The 19049-nt window shown below is 36.5% G+C and overlaps 1 protein-coding gene across 1 annotated transcript in view; it reads right to left on the bottom strand.

The window, feature by feature from the left end:
- l(2)05287 (WD repeat-containing protein l(2)05287) overlaps positions 1 to 17868 on the bottom strand; it is a 44094-nt gene extending 26226 nt beyond the window's left edge. The window contains exons 1-13 of the mRNA XM_019053689.2: positions 17528 to 17868; positions 15535 to 15754; positions 14669 to 14853; positions 13981 to 14097; positions 12144 to 12328; positions 10885 to 11043; positions 10223 to 10419; positions 9215 to 9399; positions 8009 to 8172; positions 7434 to 7614; positions 5190 to 5368; positions 4144 to 4319; positions 2066 to 2257 (exon numbers count right to left, since the gene is read on the bottom strand). Coding sequence (XP_018909234.2) covers positions 2066 to 2257; positions 4144 to 4319; positions 5190 to 5368; positions 7434 to 7614; positions 8009 to 8172; positions 9215 to 9399; positions 10223 to 10419; positions 10885 to 11043; positions 12144 to 12328; positions 13981 to 14097; positions 14669 to 14853; positions 15535 to 15754; positions 17528 to 17601 — 2214 coding nt within the window. The 5' untranslated portion in view covers positions 17602 to 17868. The remainder of the gene's footprint in view (positions 1 to 2065; positions 2258 to 4143; positions 4320 to 5189; positions 5369 to 7433; positions 7615 to 8008; positions 8173 to 9214; positions 9400 to 10222; positions 10420 to 10884; positions 11044 to 12143; positions 12329 to 13980; positions 14098 to 14668; positions 14854 to 15534; positions 15755 to 17527) is intronic.
- Between the last annotated feature and the right edge of the window lie 1181 nt (positions 17869 to 19049).

Raw genomic sequence — 19049 nt, forward strand, 5'->3', positions numbered from 1 at the left:
CTCATGTGACTTTGCACACACTCATAAGTGGTCCCGATTACTTACTCACCGAACTTATACGTGGTTTCTGGGATAGAAACTCGCACAGGTAACGCTAATAAACGGAAAGAAATCAGAAAATTCGAGATGACGTGGAAGTATCCGGGCGTCGCCACAAAACCGCGCTATTGAAGGACGGCTCCGAGTTGGTTACCTTATTTAAAAACTTAAGGATTTGAAATCTGGCTGTAACCGGTTCACTTCAGTGTCCGCATTGGATTAAGGATATTGGGCAATTGACAGACCGGAAACGCTGCTCTAACATCGAGTCCGTGCTAGCCGCTCCCCCACTTCCCCATGAGACAAGTGCAGTTGATCGCGTCCAAAATTTGCACTTTTAAAAATCTGGGAGTTCATTCTAGTGCTACCCTGGTGTATCTTTGAGGGGAGAGTATCGCCATTGAATCTCATGGGAGCCAAACAAATGGCTGCAATTCTTGGTGAGAGCGCTGCCCTGCTAAGAAAAAACGCCATATGAGCCTTTAGACATTGCCAAATTTCTGTCGATAAAACAAGAATTTTTAAGGAAACTTATGGATATTTCCACTAGAGTTTGCAAAGAGTTTCTTTCGCAATTAAACCAACCACATCTGAAAATTTCAAAGAAAATATGTATACATAATTTTCCTCTAAAATGAATGTTGAATGAGGGAAAATTTTGCAACTTCTGGATGTACATACAGCGTTTTTCCTCAATGCGGCAAGGAGGGTGAGAAGGGGTTGTTATTGCTAACCTTTGACATTTATCAACCTCTTACCTCTCACCAACTTAGTCATAGTAGAAGTACAAACTGATTCTTCCTTTTTAGATGTAATACAAAAAAATTAGTTTCAAAACTGTGCAAACAGTTACCGAAACTTTGGCAAACCGGCCAGTGTTATGAACACATAAATGCAAGGTATAAAACTATGTTTTGTTTTTGTTCTAGGAAGTGGAAAACATGCGGCAAATTCCTCAATGGCACTGCCTACGTTACAGGAAACTGGACTTGATAAAACGTTGTCGGAGTTGGCGTTTGTTTAATAAAACAAAATATTGACTACATCAGAGGAAATGGAGGAAACCTTTTACATATCCATCTGATGTCAAACCATGATCTCAGCATAATGCACTAAAGCACTGAGGTGCACATTGGCATTTTTCTAATTAGCTGTGAATTTTTCAGAAAATTCTTAAAATTTACTTATTCTTAATCAAAGACAATTTCAACAGAGCTAGGGCAATCAGACGAAAAGTATGGTGAGAGAAAAATTCAAGATGATGAGAAAATTGTCAAAAATGGCGGCACACAATTCACAGTACTTATGATGTACCAGAGACCTCTGGTTAAGTACATCTAAAAAATATAGTGAAGTAAATGTTTTTTAATTCAGTTGGTGTCTTAAGTTATACCTACTACATCTTTAGAACTAGGGCAGCAGTAATTTAGTTTAAGTATTCAGATTATATTGAAAAATTGTACACCTAAACTTCAAGTTTCCGTCAGTTTTTCTGTCAGAGTTAAACAATAAACTAACGCCAAGAAAAAACAAATGTTACATAAAGGAGAAAAAAGTTAATGACTCCCCTTTCCTATCTCTTTTGCATCCCCAGTTATTATAGAAACTGAATGAAGGACCATTCTTTCAAAAGTTATGGCAAGGTTTTACGATGATTTGACAACCACATCAAAGCATAACATAATAACGGGTTCGGAAGGGTACATGATTTTTGTCTCCAAAAACTCACATATATGAAAAAAAAAGCACAGTCTGGCCAAAATCAGCCCTGGAGATGGCAAGCTCCTCCAAGAATGGGACCAAAATGATCCTACAATAGGCAAGCAGATGAAGTCCACCTCAGTGGTAGTGGGCGCGTTAAAGCTACACAGGCGGATAATGCTGTAGCTCTTGCTTCTGTCCATAGGACACATTGCGTAAAAGAAAAAAATGAGCTGGAGTAAAGAAAATCGATGTATGCCGGTCCAGTAGAGAGTACAGAATAGACAAAGTATTGAAATGAAAAGGACGGTAAGTAAACTCTTACCTTGCGAACAGCTGCTTCTGCCGGCTGGCCGAACTGTACATGATGAAGAGGTTTAGCTTTCTGGGCATCAGATTTACTCAGTGTGGCAACGAGGGCTTGGAAAGGTGTCAACGGAAGGTTGAAGGATTCTGGGATAGACGGCATGTTGCTCGAGTCTGATTCCGTGCCTGACCGTTCAATGGCAAATAATTTCTAACAAAAAAACGTAAGGAAAAAAATAAAATAAACTTTAAATTAACCAATCAAAGTTTGATCAAAATAAATCAATAGCCACTGATCTCTCAGTGACGTTGCAAGGTTCTTCTATGATAATATGAACCCTCTATGGCATGGTGTTGCTCATTTGTAACAATGCATTTTTTTTTCTTTTTTTTTTCTGTTTGCCCTTTTAGTGGGTGGTTCATAAACCCAGAGGCAGGTGACCATCTCCACTACCCCTTTTAAGGCAGGGGCTACCAGCTGGGGTCCGCAGGATTGATAACCCCGTGACTGTTTGCATTATTTTTGACCACTTAAATTCCTTGAAAAATGTGCAAAGTTTTAAATTATTTTTAATTGTAACCGGAAATCAAATAACTATCAGCTAAAGTAAAGCCTTGTTGCAATGGTGTGATTAAAAAAAAAATAAAAGAAATAATAAATATAATTGGTGTGTAATATATATATATATATATATATATGTTAGCGTTAAAGTATGTAATTCAGTTAATGTATACATTAACTAGTTAAAGTATACATTAACTGAAGCAGCCAGTTAAAGTGTGTAATTAGATTTTTATTACACACTTTAACTAGTTATTTTATAGAATAACTAGTTAATTCATAGATTAACTGGGACGTGTCAGTTAAAGAATAAAAAGGGAGGAATCTTTGAGCCTCACTTTCAGAGGACATCCAAACATCGCCTCAAAAGGGCTCCTTTTGATACCCGAATGGAAGGCCCTGTTTTTTTGAAATTGGACAAATCTCAGACCTTGACTCCATTTCGTTGTTCCGTTGTCTTTACACCATGCAAAGACCATATTCTTGACGTCTTGATTTGCCCTCTCTACACTCCCTTGACCCTGACTACGTCTCGGTTTACCGTGCACAATTTTTAATTCAGCCCATATTTCCCTCGGACACTCTATCACTGAATTGCAAATTTCCCGGTCGTTGTCCGACTGTAATACTGCTGGGACTCCAAAAATCGTGAAAATGTCTAGCAAGTTGTACGCAACCTCATCTGCTGTTTTTGTCTTTAAAGCTCGCAAACTGACGAGTTTAGAAAGATAGTCTTGATAATTAAAAATAAATTTGAATTCACCATCGGGATGCGACTGCAACTCAATCAAATGTAATTGACAGCGACTATTTACGTGGGGAAAAATTATAGGTTTTACAACAATGCCCCTTTTCATGACGTTCTTCTTAACCTGACAAGTTTCACTAAAGTCTAAAAAATTTTAACTTGGGCTTGAGTAATGTTTTTATAACGGACATTCAGTTCGTGCATCGTTTTTGTTTTGATCATTTGACTTAATTCTTTCAAACTTTACCTGTGAGCCGCCCGTTATTCTATAGAATAACTAGCTAGAGTGTGCAACCCACAAAAATTCTACACTTTAACTGGCCGTTTCAGTCAATGTATACTTTAACTAGTTAATGTATACATTAACGGATTACATACTTTAACGCTAACATATATATATATATCTCAGAAATTTAGACAGGACAGGCGAAAATCATTGTTGTAAAAAGTCTTTAAATCAAAGGAATAGTATCGAGGTTTTCCACTCCATTACTTTTTTTTTTTTTTTTTTTTTTTCTCTTTTTTTTTTGCACTCAATTCACTCAAAATGCAACGCTTGATCAATTCTGGTGGTTGTCAAAATTCCGAAATCATCACAAACATTTTTGGCATCAAAGATGTTGAATCGGCCTGTTAATTTTTTGGTTTGACTCTTGACTCTGATCAATATATTTCAAATAAGATGATGGTGTCAAATTGAGAGAGGGAGTTTTTTTTTTTTTTTTGTTAAATGTACTCCCCCTTTTTCAATAATGGAATATCAGCAGAAAATTAGAAAAGGAAATACCTTTCCAGATGTCAGGAAAAATATCTGAGAATGAAGTAGCCATGAAGGAGTTGACTTATCCAAAGCCTCATGAGTTGAATAAGGCAAATGTAGAGCTGATAGTACAGTTTCATTTTTATCACAAATATCTTCTTGGTAGTAAACTGGTGTCGAAGACGTCACTTCAAATACAAAAACTGAAACACAGGAAATGGCTGATTATCAAACTGTACTTGAAGTAGGTGCGACAAAAAACAAATATAGTTATAATGAGTTAGTTGACTCGTTTTTTCTTCTTCTTCATTCGATTATTTGAGGGTACTTTGTGAATTGAGCTTGAGTTTTTGATTGAAATTTGTATTCCATGCTCACAAGAAAAACAATAGTCTACTTGAATCAAATTGCACATTACTATGGTCTTGGCAGGCATCTCAATCGAGCAATGATCCTTCTCCACTTTCTGTTGTTCAAAGTGTTAACTACGTGCAACAGCTGAGGCAAAGCGTGAAGATTGAGATTGCCTACCATATTCTCATACAGCAGAGACTGTTATGGTGATGTTTAGTGCATGATTTGACTTGCGAAGACTTTTGTTTTTTCATGAGCGAGAGGTTAGAATTGACGCATTGTAAAACAAGAAATATTTTACTTAGGAGTTGATTTTAATTATTTCTGTTGAGCGAATTGAGTTCTATATGAAAATTTGATAAGAGCAAGTACCAATGGCTTAAGTGCAAGACCACACACCTCAATTTACGACGTTATAGACTTCCAGTCATCATTTTTTTTCCCTGTGGAAGACTGGTCGACCCAATTTCTTGAAAATTTCATTGATTTTTCTTCTCTGTTGGTAGAATATTCTGTGTAAATTTGAAACGATAAAGTTGACTTGTTTCTTTTCAAAAAAGAAAAATAAATACAGGAGATTTTGAAACACCTAAATGGAGATACAAGGTGTCACACTTCAGCAATCGATATACCATATTGCTTAAAGTCGCACTTTATCTAGTGGTCCACTGCCATTTTGCTCCTTATGAATTAATGGGAAGCAGTAAACTCAATCTTACCGTGATTTCTTTTGGTGATAACAGTTGCATGATTGGAGTACGGATCTGTTATCAACAGAGAAACCTTAACAGGGACCATCCAAAGAACAGAAAGCGACAGTAAATCCCAGACTATCAGCAGTGACTCGGTTGTTCCTATGATTAAATGGCTGCATTCATTGTGAGCAAATTCCACACGGCTGCAACAAATAGAGACAAGAGACATTTTCATTATGATTTAAAATGTAAGGAGGGCCGGGGGAAAAAATTCTATTTTCTGGCATGTCATTGAAATAAGTTTTTTCTTTTTTTTTCCACTTTTAAATCGAGGATGAGCACATTTACACCACAAAAAGCCACTTCTAACGGCAAAAATTATAGTCGCTCCACTGTTCAGTAACGTTATAGAAGAGAGGTTGCATTCTCCTCTTCTCCCTTTCAGTCATTTCTGAAAAAAGATTTAAAATAAGGAAGTGATTAGTGCTTTACGCATGTATTTTCTTATTTTAACCAATTTACAGCTGAGAAAGTTATTTTCAAAGCATTTCCACTTATTGTTCATGTTTACTTTTAGGAACATTTAACCGTTTTCCGTTTTCATAATTTTGAAACAATAATTATAAGTATGATTCCTCATAATATTGATCTAACTCAGAAAACACATTATCCACCATGAAAACTGCAATGTAGCACCACAGAAGACCTTAAAGGAAGAAATACTCCATCACAAAAAAATTATAGTGAGTACATCTGTCGCAGGCAAATAGTGAAATCGGGCATTTTGTCAAATGCCTAGGCAGATAGTTATCTATAAAATTTTGTGAATTTACGGCGAAGAGCTCGCGAGTTTTCAATATTTTTGGAAAAATAACTCATCAAACCTACAAACTCTTTTTGTCTCTTCAACACAATGTGTTGATAAGGCGCGTCATTAACTCACACATATCAACCCCTTTAGTTTTCATTTACAGAGATTTCAAAATAGGCAAGCAGCACAACAAGAGAATTCACGATCCAACACTGCGAGGTCAACGACGCACCTTGACAAGACCGTGTATTGTGAATGTAGAAAGCCATTCAAACGAGTTTTTTGATCTGCCTCAAGCAAAATCTTATCCGATTCTTGAAGAAAAAAACTACGGAGTAATTTAAGTTAAGAAGGGAAATTTTCCGTCTAAATCCTGAAAGATAAAGTCGATTTAAAAGTATTTTGGGGCTCACCCCAAATCACCGGTAGTATAAATCCCGTTTTATTATTGAAAATAAATTGGCTCGATATAAATGCAATTGCATTAAATATATCTTAATTTTGTTATTTTAAACGTCTTTCCATGCAAAGATGTTCAACCATGTCCATGCTTCATTCATTTATGAATTGAAAGAAAACAATCTACATCCAGAAAATCTACCGATTTGCCGTAAAAAATTGCAGAAACTTGATATACCAGGTTGATGTACCCACTCAATGAATTTACAAATCAATTTCGTGAGTGCATAAATGTAAAAGTCAATATGCTATAGTCATATTGGGTGCATTTATTTTTCATGAAACGATAATAAGTAAAGTCAATCCTGAAAAACCATCAATTTTCCGTATAAAGTCGAAAAAGTCGGAATATGTCGACTCATTGACATGAAAATTAGATTCTACCTGAAAATATACTTCTGTATCGATATGCTGAACAGAAACCATGTGTGGACACAGTCAGAAGTCCGCGGCAACATCATGAGACATTATGAATGAGACCTCTTTTAATTCGTGTTTTAACGGAGAGAAAGGAAAAAATTGCTACGTACGCGCGAAACAATTTTTTTTAAAACTGGACGAACCCTAGCGAGACGGTGAAATGGTTAATCAAGCGAAAGTAATTAGGGTCCCGGCGGCCGGCCGCCGCCTCGCTGGGAGCTAAGGAGCTATTGTCTTTAAATCATAATTATTGGCGGATTAGTAAACTTTTTACACGCTTTGGAAAATCTCAGAAGTTCGCGGTAGTCACTTTTCGGTAAGGAACTAAGGGACTCGGTTATTGTATCGAGTGGTGGGTCGAAACGATCGCAAAGGCGGCCAAAAATGATGGAAAAACACAGGTCTTCTAATTAGCATCATACTCTCCAGAAATGAATCAAAAGAGAAAAAGCTTATGTTACAGCCATATTCTCTCCCAATTCAACTGGCTCTGATAAAAGTAATCAAGTATTAAAAATCGCAGAGCATGATTAAATATACAAGGAACGTGACTTACTGTACCTGGAGGTACAACTTACCTTAGATGATCCTTTGAGTATGTCAAACTTGATTTCATGATGTTTGTGTCCACATCCCACAGTGTGAGACTGGGTCCAAAAGCGACAGCGAGTAATGATCCATCACTTGAGAAACTCATGTCTTGAGCAGATAAATCATGATAATATCCGATACTTTCACAATGCCATGCTTGCTTTTCCTCTGAAATTATACGTTCAGATGGATGAGAATATCGAAATGTTTCCAGACAAAGAAAAAGAAAAGCCATACTTCCCTGCACAAGATTGCACAAATTATGAGAATCCTTGAAACCCTTCAGTCTGAGTGGTGGAGCAGTAGTATTCAGTCTTGTACTTTACAAGCCCTACAAAAAATAATGTTTCCTCGAGCCAAAAGAAAAGTTTTGTATGCTGATGCAACCCAATAAATCAAATAAGCTCTTGTCTTTCTTTCCTTCTCTTCAGGAGAATGAAGACAGACAAACAAGTTGTTTGCGACAAAGCATGTTTTCTAGACCACACTAATTTTTTTATTGATTCCTGGGTGAAATATTTCTTTCTGCCCGTCTGAAGAAATGAAGTTGAGGAAAACTTACTGTAAATTGAGCTGTCATCAGCTAAAGTCCAAATTCGAAACTTGCAATCAGTGCCGAGAGTAGCTGCAAGGTAGGAAGGAGACGTCTTTGAAGTCAAGGGCTGAAAGCTTATTTTCTTTATGAGACCAAAATTTTCTAATTCTATGGAGGAGTTCAAAAGGTACCTGCAAACAAACAGGCAAGGAGTTAAAAGGATAAACTGAAGATATGTAACAAGAACATTCTTTTTCACCAGTTGAACATTTTTGAGGAGAGAAATGATGAAACCTTTGCTGATGGCAACTGCAAGGACGCAAGTATCAAAATTTTTAGGGCTGAGCAGACTGTGCAACTGTGTGTGCAAGCCTGATTTTTTTGGTTCGAGCCGAGTTCAAGCTGTTTAAGACTTTTTCAAGCAAGCCCAGCTTGAGCTTTTTTTGAGCTTGTGAAAAGGATTAAGCTCGAGTGAATCTCGAGCTTTCTTAAAATTTAAAGATACATTTTTTTACGGTTTTATTAAGTACATTGTGTCCCTTCATTTCGCTTTGAACTTGTCTATTTTAAAGGATCATCAATTTTTTTATTTGATTCCCTCCAATTCTTTTGTTGCTCCATCGTGGAGGTGGAGATCACAACTCGCTAAAATCATGAATGATCAGGTTATTTTCTGAGAAATAAAATTTATTTTGGAAACTCTAATTCAGTTTTCCCTCCAATTTTTTTTAGGTAAGTCTCAAACTCGATTAAGGCTCGTTCATTTTCTCTCATTTTGACATATTTCTATCAAGCAAAACTATGTGCATTATGACATGAGCCCTGAGACCCATAAGAATATGTGCATAACAGGGCTCACATCATAATGCACATAGTTCCATTTGATAGAAATACGTCCATTTGAGCTTTCCACTTAACTTCAAGCTTGAACCTAACCTTCCAGCCAAGCTCAAATATTGAGTGCTTGCACAGCCCTAAAAATTTTACAAAATTTTCTATTAGAAGAAAACAGATGACCAGTTTGCTTCATTTTTTTTGGTAGGAGTTTCAGACAGAATGACGAAGTCATCCTGAAAGTAAGATGGATGTATGTTTACTGGTTTTCTCATGAAAGATCATTTTTTCGGCAAAAAAATTGAAATATCTGGACTGAATATGAAGGCTGTCTCTGAAATTTTCGGGAACGACTTGAGGTCGGTCAAAATACTAAAACAAAATTTGACTGATACTTACTCTTGTTTGGCAAGATCATAATTCCAAAACCTTAGCGTACAGTCAGAGCAATCATTTGAATGATATTGCTGTTGCACTGTGCCAAGCCATAAGCCATCAGAACTGAATGCTACGGCTGTGACCTCTGGATTGAAGATGACTTCATCTCGCAGCTGACTTACTACGTTCATCATAGTGACGTCTAACTGAAAACCCAAATGAGGAAATGAGTAATGTTAAACAAAAAAACGGGGTTTCCCTACTGCTCCACCGATTTCCAACCACAAAACCATCTCCTTTTATTAGACACTCAAAAACTCGTCCATCCATGGCTTGAGTGTGAGATTCTATGCAATGATGGAGATGAGAAGTTTTTGCAATATTTCTAACACATTATTGTTTCATTTAGTGGCCAGGATTCATCTTTGATCTTCACAGGATGCCGAAAAAAATTGCAGAAAATGAGAATTCCGAGTGGAGAGAGAGGAAACAAGAGCTTTTATTTGGATAACAAGTGTCATAGCGATGGACAATTTTTCCCTGACACTTTCATCATTTTCCCTGTCATTCCCAGGTTTTCCTTGACTGGCAACCCTCAAACAAAAGTTCAATGTTAAAAACTTGAAGAATTCATTTTAGGAAATTTTTGGAAAAAATCTGCTTGGAATATTTACAACTTTGATCTAATCTATGACTCCTCTGACTAAGCTGTTTTTTACTAAAATCTACAATCTAGTAACAATTTCACGACATATAATGAAACATTCAGTTTTTTAGCTGGTGAAATTATCTGCACCCCTGAATCTCCATTGAAATAGCTCTGAAAGGAATAGAACTTTCTTCTTGCTGTTGTCAAGTTTATGTCTTTAAAATTTTGGAGAGCATAATAGGATAAAAATTGGACTGAACAACGAGCCAATTAATTCTGGCACTTTTTGAAAGATGCACCTGGGGGCTTTACTTAAGTGTCAGCCATCTCTTGATACTGAACCTGTAATTTTAAGAGAGTAATTTATGGCACATACTTACATGAAACAGCAGTTTGAAATGTTGTGGAGAATAGAACTGGAGATGGCCAGATCTCCCGTTGACAACTAAAGATTGAGTTCGCGGGTCATAATTCAATCCTGCTGGAAAAATTGACATACCCGGCACAGGAGATATATTCCAAGATAAGCCTTGAATGATTGAAACACGATGAAACTTGGAATCCAAAATATGAATGCCTGTATACATTAAACACAGTGCTTAGATAGAGGACACTGAGAGCTCATTACAATAACAAACAATTTTTATGGATTAAGTTTAAAGCAGCGACACCTGACAATAAAGGAAGGTACTAGGCTAACCTATGTTACTGAAAAATGTTACTTTTTGAAGCTAAAAAGATTTTCAAAGGTCATCATTTGAAAAAATAGTAGAGTGGTTCTCCACTGGGTACACTAATTGCGAAAAAATTGTTTGTAAAATCCATAAATTCATGAATCATCGATTTACCCTTTTTTCCTTTTCTTTTACGCATTAAAAAGACAGGCAAATTCTAAAAGATATTAAAGCCCTTATCATCAGGAGGGCAAGAATCAATGTTTTTCAGATCTAGACTTCATTTTCTTCATTGCACGCTTGTATTTCTCAAAGATTTAAATTTGATGCAAGATTGATTCAGAAGTAGAAAAGAAGTAAACAAATACCATTGTCATCTGTTGAAACACTGAGAAAAGTGTTCTCTGCAGAAACTGAAACATGGGAGATGGGAGCTGGTAAACGCGGCAAAAAATGTTTAACGTTAGAGTCACTGACGTTCCACTTGACTAAAACATGTTCACCTCCTCCACTGTACAAATGACTCCCTGCAAAAATGGTAACACCAAAAAGATTATACGGAGTAGAAGAGAGCGTACAGATACTAACTTGGGATTTACAAAAAAATGACTCAAAAAGAAAAAAAAGTTTTATGCTTTGAAGAACCTGAGAAGAGCAAAAATGGTTTGATAAATAAATTTCAGCAAAAAAAAAAAAAAAAAAAAAAAAAATCAAATTTTTGATCCAGTCCACTTACAGTAGCGAGACTTTCTTCTTGTGCAGAGTCATTAGAAGTAAAGCAGTTTTCAAAGAGAGAATGGACTGCAGTAAAAATTAGTGGGCTGAGCCGACTTAGTGAGGAGAAAGGTTTATTAGTATGGTCATCTATAAGACAATTTTCTGGCATGGCTCACTGAGCTGCAGAAACAGCAGAATGGACGATTAGAAGTGGTGCACATTGAAGTATTATGATAAGTTTTCTCATCAAAATTTCACTTGGAATATTATTTGTAGAACAAAAATTACTGAAAGTAACTCCTAACTGGGTTTATTAATCTTTTTCTAAGCGGAGATTCCAACTTCCTGCTCATTAGAAAAAAATCATAATCTACTTGTGTTGACCGTACGCTTAACATTAATGTTCCAGTCTTTTCAGCATGAAAATATGACAACCTCAATCTTGGCACCTTGGCTCGGCTACTGCACTTTGTTCGGATTTTGAACAACACAGGGTGGGAAAAAAACACTGCTTATTAAGAAGCCTGCCAAAATCGTTGTAGTGTGCAACTTGATTCAAGCAGACTCTGGTTTTTCATGTGAGGAGGATATTCAAATTTTTTGTAATCAATGCTGAATAAAGATGTTAAAAAATATCTAGGTTGGGAGTAAAAGTCAGTAATTTTCGCTGTACAAATTATATTCCATGCAAAATTTTGAAAGGAGAGCTGACGCTGGAATGTTTAAATTCGTACCTTCTCTAGAGGTCCAATGACCATGCCTGCAAAAAAAGGTTTCAAGCAAAGTCCACATTTTGCAAATGACACCTTTGGGAAAACTGGTTCTGCTTGAGTGGAGCAGATTCTGCCTCATCAAGACTGGTATTACAAGTGTGAAATGGTTTGATAGCGAAGATTACCTACTCACTCACCATTTTCTGAAAATATCACATCTACAACAGGAAGAGTGTGCCAATGATACACCGATTGCGCAGGATACCTTTTGAAGATGTTGTGCCACAACAATATCCGCCCTGTATTGTCTCCTGTAGCAATACACTGCTCGGTGGGATGGCAAACAACGCAAGTGAAGTATCTTTCACTCCCAATCAAATGACTAAAAGTAAAATGAGATGCACATTTTGAGGGCCGTACAATTTAAAACAAATGTTATTTGATTTTTCCAGGTTTGATAAATGTTATTACCTGATTTATTTTTTCGTCATGGTTATCTTAAATTTCTTCTATTCAAGTAGCAATGTACATTTCGGAACACCTTATTCCATCTTCAGGCCATACATATTTCACTAGCACTATCTATCAATAAATCAGTCGCGCCTCGTACAGTTCTCAGTCAATTTTAGTCTATGTGTAGTTTTATTTTTATTTTTTGGTTTTTAACATTTTAAAGTATTCTCGAAACTCGAATGCGCACGGATTATAGTGCTAGTGAAATATGTGTGGCCTGAAGATGGAATAAGGTGTTCCGAAATGTACATCGCTACTTGAATAGAAGAAATTTAAGATAACCAGGACGAAAAAATAAATCAGGTAATAACATTAAAACAAATGCATTAATTTCAGAAAGGATGCCCTTAAGTCAATCAGAAAAAAGTAATATATATACATATGTTGTCCAAAAATTAATGCAATGATCAACTTTCAGAGCGAACGGAAAAAGCTAAAAAAATCAATACCAATATTCGTGTAGACGGGGTAAAAACCGATAAATAGAGACCTTGTTGAGCTTTTTTGATCAAAAATTGACCAAGATATGACATTCCTCCCGTGGCATGTTGAGAGACCGCCTCCGGAATTTGAGGGGTACTTTTTGAAAAGAAAAGAACGAGTGACAATTAGAGCAAACGGAAAGCTAAAAGAAAAAATCGATGTACATATTCGTGTATACAGAGTAAAAACCGATAAAAAAAGACCTCGTTGAGCTCTTTTGGTCAAAAATTGACAGAGATAAGACGTTTGTCCCGTGGCAAGTTGAGAGACCGCCTTCTGGACTTTAGGGGTACTTATCCCTGCAAAAAGTCTTAAAAAGTCAACATTAAGTTTGATCTTTTACAAAATACACTTCGAGATAAAATTGGTAATATGAAGGGAGGGTTTGGCAACACTGCTTGCCGAGGCAGTTGCAACATTTTGGCAACATATTATGTGTGAGAAAATAATTGCAACCGAGTCGGCTGGTCTGTCACGTGGTTAATTTTGCTCATCTTTTTCCCAATGTTGAGTGCAAACAAAACGTTGAGATTACATATAAATAACAACATTACGTCATCTACTATTGTTTTCAGGGTGGATTGTTGTTAAATGATATGTATAAAAAATGAAAGAAGTGTACAAGGACGATTGTTTAGACAGAAGCAGTATTTTTCGCTGGCTTGTTCTTTTCTTCTCCAAAAGTATCCCTAAAATCCTGGAGGCGGTCTCTCAATATGCTGCGGAAGAAACGTCATACCTTGGTCAATTTTTAAACCAAAAGAGCTCAACAAGGTCTCTATTTATTTTTTTGTGCTCCATCAACAAGAATATGTACACGGATTTTTTTTAGCTTTTTCCGTTCACTCTAAAAGTTGATCATTGCATTACTCTTTGGACAGCCTATGTACTTCTTGTGTCTAAAAATGAATAAAAAAGTGTCAATAAATGCCCAGAGTTTCTTAGTTTTGAATTTTGTGATTTTTATGGGAGTCAAGGCTAACAATGAAAAACTTTAATTTAAGAAAATATTGATGATTTGTTGAGAAAAAAACTTACGTTACTTGCTGCTTTGTTTTACAATCAACTACAGAAAGACGCTCTTGCTGTATGGAAGCAAGAAACTGATTATTTTTGGTGCCTCCGACATGTATACTTTTAGTTGAAAAGTTTGTTCTGAAACAAAATAAGAATGATTTTTTTAAATTAGAGTCTTACCTAGAATACACTGAGCCAACATATAAAAATTGGTATACTTTTAAGTTTTCAAAGGGGGTACCAAACCCCTGCACTGCTTCTGCCACTATGTTTCTTCACCCTTTCATTAAATATCTGTTGTGAGGCATGCACACATTGCCCACACAGAATCCAGCTTGGTAATGGAAAGGGTAAGTACCATGAAAGGACAACCTTGCTTTCGAAGAGTAACTCATTCCAGTAAACAACACAGCTCAGTGTTACTGAGTATTTTTCCACTAAAGATCCTTCCGCCATGTTGACCGTGATGTATGATGTCTGATTTTTGAGCACACAAATACCCCATTTGGCTACCTTAACTTTTTGCTTTTCCAACAGTAGCTCCTAGTTGCCATAATAGAGTAAGAAATAATACTTGATCATTTGGCTGCGCTTTTATCAGACAGTGTAATTCCATGACTAGACATCAAATGAAGTGGTCACTAAATCAGTCTACGAGAAACCAGATCAGATACTACATACACAAAAATAACATGCTTAGAGATCTCACCCTAAATAAGTCGTCCATAAGGCTTGCCCAGACTCTTCGCAAAATTGCGCCACATAAGCTTTTTTCTTCCCTCTGCTGCAGGGATCAGTAATTGTCAGAAAAATATCTGATCGAGAATAATCAGTGCAGCTTGGAACGATCACAAAATGGACTACAACGTCAGTCTTCTTCTTCAAAAGTAATTTCTGAAAAAGTATAGTATTAGAAAGTAATGTAACAAATTTATTTCATTAACGAAAATAAACAGCCAAGGCTAGAAAACAAACTAAACAAAATGTCTGGAGCGTTTTGGGGTAGTTTCAACCCCTTCTTTGACGAAGAAACTAAAATACATTAAAGTTAGTACAAATTTAAAAACCCTCAGACTCCCATTGCTGATGGTTATAATGAGAAAGTAATCACTTGATTAAGACTTAGAAAGTAGAAACTGGTTAAAGAGACTTGGAAAAATGGAATTTTTTGGAAAATGTGGCAAGGCCCGGGCGCGTGATCAAGCATTTGCTGCACCTCTGATGCTAACATAATTGTTTTGAAATAAAGTTTGTGTTAAATTAGATGTTCTTGCTTGAACAATTAAGAGAAACTTCATGCATGTGTACTAGTTTTTTTGCGAAATCAACTCTAACGCTCAATGAAAAACTTAAAGTTGAGACCATACTGGCACAACTTTTCAAGATTATGAGAAAATCTATTGAATTTCAAATTTCTTAATTGTTTACAGAATTTTACCACTTCATTTTGATGTAAACAATGAATAATCTTTCTTCAGAAACTTCACCTCAAGATATCTTCCTCAACCTCACCTTTCTCTTACCCTTTTTTTCTGCAACTCAAAAAAAAATAAAATATCAGTTATTTTAACTTACCGTGTATCGACTTGATTGATGTGAACTCAAATTCCAAACAATCAATTCACCTTTCTCAGATACAGAAACTAACTCATCTTTCGACCCTGGATAGAGCGAAAGTCCAATTATTTTGTCCGGAATGATCGGGACTATGTCAGTTAGTTGAAATTCTCTCACCAAATCACCAGTTTCAGCATTATATTCTCTGACAGTTGATCCCCATCCATAATATAAACATCTGCAAAAGACAGCAAACAAATGTAACTTACAAAAACTAAGTAGGTATAGATTTAATTATTTAGATACTTACGTTTCATTAAAAATTTTACATTTTTTAAGAACTACATATCCAGCTACCATGAGCCAAGGGCTAGTGTGGTGGCTGTCTAGTTGCTATTTATGGCCATTAAGCAAGATAGATGGGTAGATACAAATAGTTTCACAGATGAAAAAGAAAGAGAAAATACATAAATTTAACAATCACAAAAAATTGTTGAGGGTATAACAGTTTTACAACTAGAACTAGTTGCTGTTTTTTTTATTTCTTATTTTAATATCATCATCATCATCATTATTAAATAAAGGCGGGGTATAGATAAAAGCTCCCCCCCTCCCCAGGATCTGGAAATTTACGCGGGGTTTTCGAGTTGACTCAATCTAGTTTACGGAGATAATCATGATTTGGTCCATAGGCCACTGGATACGTGTTAGACAGTTGCCTGAACAAAGGTCTGTAGGCACATTTTAGCAAAAGATGCATGTTTTTCTATCACTTCAAGGCATTTGTGACACCAAGCACATCGTCTTGTCTAAAACAAGCTTTTGATATATTATCAAAGAGGCTTTAGGACACATGTTAACCCTGGTTTGGTTTTAGTTAGATGATGTGCTCTAGGGACAAAAATGGCCCTTACCGATACCGATACCGGCCGATACTGGCTGGTGATCCATTCAGAGTACGCTGTTTTGACTGGCCTTGATAGTCATCCAAAAGGGTTTTCAAGTAGTAGTAAGTAGTAGTTAAAATACGAAGTATGCTTCTACCCTACTTTTAGAGGTGCCATCAGCCATAGAATAAATAGACTATATCAACAGAAGGGAAAGCTCCAAACGAACCAATGTTAACATTTTTCTTCCCAGGGTGGGTCAATCATCGTACTTATTGAAACCTTATTTGATGCTAACCTACGATTATAAAATTGGGACGAAATGTAAAGTTTCAGTAAACTATACAGTACTCTTCCGCATTAATGGTAAATAAGTGTAAGAAATCCTTTTTCATGCCTAAAAACCTCTGTATCCATTATTATTCAGCCTCTCCGTGACGTTGACATACTGCAGAAGCAAACAGTACTGATTGGCTCAGTTTTGATTTGATGACGTAAAAATGGCGGTGGCTTTCGCTTCTGTTGACATAGGCTATTTCTTCCATGCATCAGCTAAGTTGGCACTTGTTTACTCTCCGTTTGCAACCGACCAATAGTGACAGAGGATTATCTGCAGCAACATTGTGAGCAACGCCGTTGCCGTAAGCAGAGACATGAATTAGTCAACTGACACTAACAGATGAAAGTAAACAAATGCCTTCACCTGGATTCATTTCCTGATTTCTAGCTAATTCAGAGGTTAATTACTTGCTATCGCAGACATACTTACAAAATACTAAAACATGATGCTGACATCAACTGACAAGCAGCATCACTAAATGCCCTCAACTATGAATAATGATATTGATTGAATTTTGCTATCAGTGAACACAGCATATTTTTCCCTCATCGTCTAAGTAGAGTTTTGCGGAAGGGAATTGCGTTCCCTCTCGGCAGAGAGATTTCCTTGTTGGAAATAATTACAGGGTAATTCTACAAATGAATGCATTGATAGCTATAAGCCATTGTTCATTCTTTGCAGTCACTAAAACATGAGCGCTCAGGGCCGCTCTTGATAATACATGTTCTTCCCTTTGAAACAAGCTATGATCGGAGATGAATTCATCCAAAAAAAAAAAACTTACTTTGCGTTTGAAGAAAAACAAGGTTTGTGAGAGATCAGACTACCACCGCCTTTCTGAGATAGATAGCAAACCATGATCGATTGTGATCGCTTGCTCCTGTGTTGAAGAACCTGAGGATGAACATCCGAAAGGCGGATCACCAGTTTCTTGAAGTGGCTTTCTGCATTATAACACTACAACCAGTGATTTGACATTCCAAGTGAAGACAGTGATATTTTTTCGCAGCACGGCAAAGAATAAAAATAAGTAAATGTTTTGGTAAAATAAAATCAATCAAATTCAAAATTTCATCAAGACTCACTAATTGTAACCTAACCTTCCGAACACAAACCATGTGCGTCGTGCGAGTGCGAATACCGTGCGTGATGACCGTGATGACACATGACACCCAACGCTTAGACCGGTAGGGCGGGAAATTCAAACTCAAAATTTTTCTTTCAGCAGCAATCATTCTTCAACAGAAAAAAAACTACTCGTTAAGCTAGGCATTTTTTTTGGATGAAGATGCGCAATTTTCGAAATTGAAGTCAACTTGGTTCCCTTCTGTTAAATTCTATGCAATTTTAAAGCTCTTCACATGTTTCATTGGTTGATGAACTGATACTTAGTGATAGTACCTACTTCCTGTGATTCAATTTTAGTCAGTAAAATCAGAACAGTTGGGCGCTGTTAAAAGAAGAATGGATACTAACTTGGTGGTATTAACAGTGTTAATACCACCAAGCTTAGTGCTTAGTGCACCAGCTTAGTGCAGATTCTTTTTACTATGTCTTCAATGCCTTAGCCGAGGCTTTAAGAAAATTGCGATTGCTGCCTAGATTATCAGTAGAGCGCTTATAAAAAGGGTCAAAGAGGAAAGTGAGAAAGGCCAATCTGACTACTTTTTGCAACTAGGATCTGCAATTTCTGGCTCATCCGTAAAAGTACCTACATCATATGTGCATAGGGTAACTAATGGTATAAACGTTGTTGTTAAATTGAGCCAGAAATTTTAGTTCCTAATTGCAAAATGATGTCCTATTAGGAGTACCTAAGTATCGGGGCAAGGGCAAATGCACTAATGAGATGTGCCTGGAATCAACCTGGGGATACAGGGCATTGGGACATTTTCTATCCACAGGAATCTAAGTCTAGAGGTAGGTAATGAGAAACTGAATAAGCTTAAAATTTATTTTTTTAAGAGGGGGGGGGGGGGGGTCCCTCATTGTGCAGAGAGGGCTAGATGAAGATTCTTTTTGGGTATAAGCGAACTGCTCTTTTGCTTTTGCTATATATTTTCATCTTTAAAACCTGTGAACTAAAGTTTACCAAATTAAGATTAAACTAAACACCATTTGAATAATAACAGCGAGAGAGATACCTAAGGATGAAATATTTGTCTACTGCTACCACAACTGAAAATTACAAAACCCAAGAGGGTATTTCTGTGTTGGTGTGTAGGTGTAACTAGGTGCTTAGAATAGCGAATGATGGCAGTTCAAAATTATAAAAATTTTGAGGGGTCAATCTCAAGGATATATTG

Source organism: Bemisia tabaci, chromosome 3, assembly GCF_918797505.1.
Source record: "Bemisia tabaci chromosome 3, PGI_BMITA_v3".
Lineage (NCBI taxonomy): Eukaryota > Metazoa > Arthropoda > Insecta > Hemiptera > Aleyrodidae > Bemisia > Bemisia tabaci.